Raw genomic sequence first — 7,500 nt, forward strand, 5'->3', positions numbered from 1 at the left:
TTTGCGGCGAGTGCCGCGCAAATGTACGGTCGCAAGGAGTGGAGTCCGCCGGTAACCCCGACGTGCGCCAAGGCGCGAGGGCCCGTCCATCGCTGCTCACAGCTTTAATTTTTTACTGTTTTTGTTCAAACTTTTTTGTGGCTTTCTCAAACAAAATTTTTTCAAAAAATTGAACCAAAATATTGAAAAAAAGACATGTTATTTTGTCACTTATTGGGAGCAGTAGGCTAGATGGAGCCTGTTACCTCCAGGATCTGTGCTAGGCTAGGCTAGATGGAGCCGGTTACCTCCAGGATCTGTGCTAAGCTAGGCTAGATGGAGCCAGTTACCTCCAGGATCTGTGCTAGGCTAGGCTAGATGGAGCCGGTTACCTCCAGGATCTGTGCTAGGCTAGGCTAGATGGAGTCGGTTACCTCCAGGATCTGTGCTAAGCTAGGCTAGATGGAGCCAGTTACCTCCAGGATCTGTGCTAGGCTAGGCTAGATGGAGCCATTTACCTCCAAAATCTGTGCTAGGCTAGGCTAGATGGAGCCGGTTACCTCCAGGATCTGTGCTAGGCTAGGCTAGATGGAGCCATTTACCTCCAGGATCTGTGCTAGGCTAGGCTAGATGGAGCCATTTACCTCCAGGATCTGTGCTAGGCTAGGCTAGATGGAGCCAGTTACCTCCAGGATCTGTGCTAGGCTAGGCTAGATGGGGCCATTTACCTCCAGGATGTGTACTAGGCTAGGCTAGATGGAGCCATTTACCTCCAGGATGTGTACTAGGCTAGGCTAGATGGAGCCATTTACCTCCAGGATCTGTGCTAGGCTAGGCTAGATGGAGCCATTTACCTCCAGGATCTGTGCTAGGCTAGGCTAGATGGAGCCATTTACCTCCAGGATTTGTGCTAGGCTAGGCTAGATGGAGCCATTTACCTCCAGGATCTGTGCTAGGCTAAGCTAATGCTGGGGTTGTCAGACAGCATTACAGCACGCACGGAGATGAGAAGGGTATGTATGGACTAGTCTAACTCTGGGGGTTACAGTGAATAAGATAAAGTCCCAATAAGAGATGAGAAGGGTATGTATGGACTAGTCTAACTCTGGGGGTTACAGTGAATAAGATAAAGTCCCAATAAGTTGCCGTGGTCCTTTAAAGTCTCTCATGAGTCTTATAACGGGAGGAGAAACCTTGCGTTTTTTTATTCAGAGAGAGGAGAGAAGTAAACAGAGAATATAACTAGTAAACAGAGCCAACAACAGATCCCCTTGTTTGTTTTTAACACGGTTGCATTTTGCATGAACAGCAGCATCGGCGGGACCCTTAGCTGGTGTCTTAGAGAGACTTCTCATCCCAGAGTTATGAATTAATAAACAGGCGATAAGACACACAAGAGAAAGCCAAGTGTGAGTGGAGTAACGACACACAGAGAGTCTTGTTATCTTAAAAGCATCCGAAAACAACGACTGGGGAAAAAATACCCAGAATGCACCAGAGCGGGAGAACGCAGAGATTAGACCAATAATAATAATACTAATAATAATAATGTGTTTTAGTGTGATTTCTATCAAAGCCACAGTTTGGGAATGTGTTCTTTAAAAGAGGTTGTTGTGTTAGTGAGGGAAAGGGCCCGCTGAGGGGGAACGGTACAAATACTAACGGAAGTATTTGTATTATATGCCGCGGGGTGAAGTACTGCAGGGTGATAGTACTTTCTTTAAAAAAAGATTTAATAATGTGTTATTATTTCTGTTGATGATTAAAGTCGTAACAATGTGTCATTAATCAGTTACAAATATATGTAAATGTGTAACGATTACAACCAGTTGGGATATAAAAAAATGGATGGATGGATAGACAGACAGACAGTTAGAGAGACAGACAGAGAGCAAGACAGACAGAGAGACAGACAGACAGAAAGAGAGACCGACATACAGACAGAGAGAGAGAGAGAGAGACAGACAGACAGCTAGAGACAGAAAGACAGACAGACAGACAGTTAGAGAGAGACAGAAAGACAGACAGACAGAGAGACAGATAGACAGACAGGTAAATGTATGATATATTAACCGTGTTGTAGAGTTCCTCGAGGCGCTCCACCGTGAGGAAGCGGCTCATCGTCATGCCGTTGTCGATCAGCAGTTTGACAAAACTGACTCGGTCCATCACCAGAGCATCCAGCATGGCCTGCTCCAGGGAGCCCACCTGCAAACAACACATTATTATTATTATTATTATTATAATAATATAAATATATGTGTATATATATATATATATATATATATATATATATATATACCCTAACCCATCACCAGAGCATCCAGCATGGCCTGCTCCAGGGAGCCCACCTGCACACAACACACACATTATTATTATTATTATTATTATTATTATTATTATTATTATTATTATTATATATATATATATATATATATATATATATATACACTACCGGTCAAAAGTTTGGGGTCACTTAGAAATTTCCATTCCACTCCATTCCAGACACAATACCTGCTGAGATCAGTTGTATTGTTTTTTTTAACCAGGGCAGCAGTTTTCAGATTACATTATGTTCTTACATAATTGCAAAAGGGTTCTCGACTGTTGTAGACAGAAGTGTCTGAAGAAATGCTTGAAATTCATGCTTTTTGGTCTAAACGTCATACCCAAATTAAAAGTGGTACAGCTCCCATATACTTTGACACTCAGGGGTGTGCCTGATATCATTGGAAAGGTGATTGATGTGGGTTTGTTTGTGTATTTGAGAAGTGTTGTATTTTGTAGTTTTTTGGCTTTTTTATTTGCACTTTTCAAATAGAAATAAAAAACGCACAGACATATTTGTAGAAAAGAATTCATATAAAATCCATTTTTGAGTCTTTTGGTGTCTGGATTGTTTCTGTAGTAAGCTGAGACGTGGCTAATGCTGTGTTGTCTGTCACCTGTCAGATGTGTTTACAGCAGTGTATTAAAATATATATATATAAAGCGACTTTGAGTCCATGAAAAGCGCTATATAAATTCAATTTATTATTATTATTATTATTCTAATCACTTTACAGATGTATGACTTGGACGGAAATAAAACACCTCCATTCTAGCCTCTGTAACTCTGTGTCAGTAAGGCCTAGAATCGCCCTGACACTTGTAACAAAAACTTGAGAATGTTTCCTTTCCAATGATATCAGGCATACCCCTGAGTGTCAAAGTATATGGGAGCTGTACCACTTTTAATTTGAGTATGACGTTTAGACCAAAAAGCATGAATTTCAAGCATTTCTTCAGCCACTTCTGTCTACAACAGTTGAGAACCCTTTAGCAATTATGTAAGCACATAATGTAATCAGAAAACTGCTGTTCTGATTAAAAAAACAATGCAACTGATCTCAGCAGGTATTCTGTCTGGAATGGAGTGGAATGGAAATTTCTAAGTGACCCCAAACTTTTGACCGGTAGTGTGTATATATATATATATATATATATATATATATATATATATATATATATACCCTAACCCATTACCCACAACACATTATTATTATTATTTATTTATATATATATATATTTATATATATATCCTAACCCATCACCAGAGCATCCAGCATGGCCTGCACACAACGCATTATTATTATTATTATTATTATTATTATTATATATATATCCCAGTGATTCCTTATTTTTTTTAGCATTGAGGGCAGATCCAAACAAGCCCCCCTATTCACCTCTATTCACACACACACAATGAGGCATATTTTCAGAACTGTATTTTTGGAGTTACTATATAGGCCAACTTTGATCGTAACATACAGGCTAAGCATTCTGTAGCAAATACCAATAAACCCACTATTAATGACATTATATTAATGCAGTGTCACTACTTCAGCAAGCAAATAATGCTCCTCAAATACAAACGTTCTCCGACATGCACTCTAACAATGCAGCCCTATTTCTGATACCGTGGGGGGGGGGCAGAAATGATGCTGTGGGGGGGCCGCCACGTTCAAATCAACATAGAGGAAACACTGAACCCTAACCCATCACCAGAGCATCCAGCATGGCCTGTGCTGCACACAACGCATCATTATTATTATTATTATTGGACAATAACTACGACCATTTATACAAACAACAATATTTCTTCTGTGCAAACATTTCAGTAGTTAAGTAGTGAAGTGTGTAGTATAAAAAAAGATACTTTTTCCCCCCTTACGTGCAACCTATTTGTTAAAAAGACAATCGCTTTGAGCAGACTGGATTGGCTGTTAGTGATACATTTTCTCTCTCTCTCTGTCTCTCTCTCTCTCTGTCAGTAGCAGTCCTGGACTATTAACGCAATTAAGCATGTGGTAGTTGAGAGAGAAAAGGCGTTGCTATCACGCTTTCCTTTTTCCCCTCATTGGACTAAGTTTGTGGACACTGCTGTGCATCAGTACGTAACTCTGATCTGATGTTATGCAGGATTTATCAGTTAGCAACAGTAGGCTAGTTCACGAGGGTGCTATTTTATGTGTGAGCTAATATTGCACATCTGTTCATGTGCGCTGTAAGAGTTATGTTTCTGTTTATTGAATGCGTTATTCAGTGCAAACATAACGGAGAATGTAGTTTAATCTCAGTAATGATGGTGTATTATGTTATTACTGTCGCTCTGTTGAAGGCAGATCACGGACATATGATTGAGTCTAGACTTTACACCGCCGTAGTTCAGTGAGTTCAGTGAAAGTAGGTCAAATTGTAATTACTGCCCGACCAGCAGGCGGCAGCATAGCCATGTGATACCGTCCATTAACAGAGGGCACTGCAATGCATGTCTAGTCAAACTGTTAACTATAGTAGCAGAAAAAAAAATATTTATGTAAAGAGATATAGTAAAATAAAAAAATTCTGCACCAAGACTGAATTTCGGGAAAGAGACTTCAGATACAGTATTAGGGGACCACTAAGGTCTATATAAAAGAGACTTCAGATACAGTATTAGGGGACCACTAAGGTCTATATAAAAGAGACTTCAGATACAGTATTAGGGGACCACTAAGGTCTATATAAAAGAGACTTCAGATACAGTATCAGGGGACCACTAAGGTCTATATAAAAGAGACTTCAGATACAGTATCAGGGGACCACTAAGGTCTATATAAAAGAGACTTCAGATACAGTATTATAGGGGACCACTAAGGTCTATATAAAAGAGACTTCAGATACAGTATTAGGGGACCACTAAGGTCTATATAAAAGAGACTTCAGATACAGTATTAGGGGACCACTAAGGTCTATATAAAAGAGACTTCAGATACAGTATTAGGGGACCACTAAGGTCTATATAAAAGAGACTTCAGATACAGTATTAGGGACCACTAAGGTCTATATAAAAGAGACTTCAGATACAGTATTAGGGGGACCACTAAGGTCTATATAAAAGAGACTTCAGATACAGTATTAGGGGACCACTAAGGTCTATATAAAAGAGACTTCAGATACAGTATTAGGGGACCACTAAGGTCTATATAAAAGAGACTTCAGATACAGTATCAGGGGACCACTAAGGTCTATATAAAAGAGACTTCAGATACAGTATTAGGGGACCACTAAGGTCTATATAAAAGAGACTTCAGATACAGTATTAGGGGACCACTAAGGTCTATATAAAAGAGACTTCAGATACAGTATTAGGGGGACCACTAAGGTCTATATAAAAGAGACTTCAGATACAGTATTAGGGGACCACTAAGGTCTATATAAAAGAGACTTCAGATACAGTATTAGGGGACCACTAAGGTCTATATAAAGAGACTTCAGATACAGAGGGGACCACTAAGGTCTATATAAGAGACTTCAGATACAGTATTAGGGGACCACTAAGGTCTATATAAAAGAGACTTCAGATACAGTATTAGGGGACCACTAAGGTCTATATAAAAGAGACTTCAGATACAGTATTAGGGGACCACTAAGGTCTATATAAAAGAGACTTCAGATACAGTATCAGGGGACCACAAAGGTCTATATAAAAGCATCCAAAGGGCACCATGTCATGGGCCCTTTAAGTACAGTAACTGTACAGTATTTGTACTTTGTTACATTACAACACTGCATAAAACCGGCTGGAGTCTCACCTGCCAGTGCTGTCCGTACACCAGGACGTCTTTCTGTGCGATGTCTTCCCTGTCCCACGCCAACGCCATGCTCAGCTGCTCGGCAGGACTGGCCTTGGTGCCTTTTCATCAAAACACAACAACAAACACAAGTCACAAAGTATCTGAGTTGGAAACCTACAAAGACTGCAGCGACTGTCCGTGTGATCAATGACGCCTTTGCTGCGATAACTTCAACAGTTAAAATGCACACAGTCAGAGCCAGCGGTGTGGTCTACATGATGTATACATGTATACCTATACGCAGTATACTCACTAAAAAAGCTCCAGGATTTCCATATACCCACATAAAAATGCTCAATGACATGCTACAACATACTTTGCTTTATATTTTTGATATATTTTGAATTGTCATCTGTGTTTTTTTTTGTTTGCATAGGCTCAATAAAGGGATTTCCACCGTAAATTGGTGCATAGACGTTGCATGACGAAACAAATGCAGGAAATTAAGTCTTTGACGCTAAAAATAACCCTGTGGGAGGACAGCCTGCCCTCCTCCAAAGGCAGAGTCTGGCCCATATATATATATATATATATATATATATATATAGTACAGGCCAAAAGTTTGGACACACCTTCTCATTCAATGCGTTTCCTTTTTATTTTCATGACTATTTACATTGTAGATTCTCAATGAAGGCATCAAAACTATGAATGAACACATATGGAATTATGTACTTAACAAAAAAGTGTGAAAGTGTGGCTACTTTGAAGAATCTAAAATATAAGACATGTTTTCAGTTATTTCACACTTTTTTGTTAAGTACATAATTCCATATGTGTTCATTCATAGTTTTGATGCCTTCAGTAAGAATCTACAATGTAAATAGTCATGAAAATAAAAAGGAAACACATTGAATGAGAAGGTGTGTCCAAACTTTTGGCCTGTACTGTATATATAGGTCAATATATGTAGATACAGTACAGTATACCCTCTACAATACATTAGACTACACCACTGGTCAGAGCCAAAAGGAGAAATATAGATATATATATAAATACCCTTGAGACTAGTTGTCAGAATGGCTGCATCAGGGGCCGTTTGGTCCTCTGACTCAGAGTCAAAGATAGTAATCTGTTGACAGAATCAGAGAGAGAGAGATGGGTTGTTATAGCATATACAATCACATAAAATACAGTCACATAAAATACAATCACATAAAATACAGTCACATAAAATACAATCACATAAAAAACAGTCACATAAAATACAATCACATTAAATACAGTCACATAAAATACAGTCACATAAAATACAATCACATAAAATACAGTCACATAAAATACAGTCACATAAAATACAATCACATTAAATACAGTCACATAAAATACAATCACATAAAATACTATCACATCAAATACAGTC

General features: G+C 38.9%; 1 protein-coding gene across 1 annotated transcript in view; it reads right to left on the reverse strand.

The window, feature by feature from the left end:
- The window catches only part of trpm6 (transient receptor potential cation channel, subfamily M, member 6), a 69,274-nt gene that overhangs the window by 52,951 nt on the left and 8,823 nt on the right, over positions 1-7,500 (reverse strand). The window contains exons 2-4 of the mRNA XM_028579214.1: positions 7,137-7,209; positions 6,096-6,196; positions 2,053-2,187 (exon numbers count right to left, since the gene is read on the reverse strand). Coding sequence (XP_028435015.1) covers positions 2,053-2,187; positions 6,096-6,196; positions 7,137-7,209 — 309 coding nt within the window. The remainder of the gene's footprint in view (positions 1-2,052; positions 2,188-6,095; positions 6,197-7,136; positions 7,210-7,500) is intronic.

The sequence above is a fragment of the Perca flavescens genome, chromosome 5 (genome assembly GCF_004354835.1).
Source record: "Perca flavescens isolate YP-PL-M2 chromosome 5, PFLA_1.0, whole genome shotgun sequence".
NCBI lineage: Eukaryota > Metazoa > Chordata > Actinopteri > Perciformes > Percidae > Perca > Perca flavescens.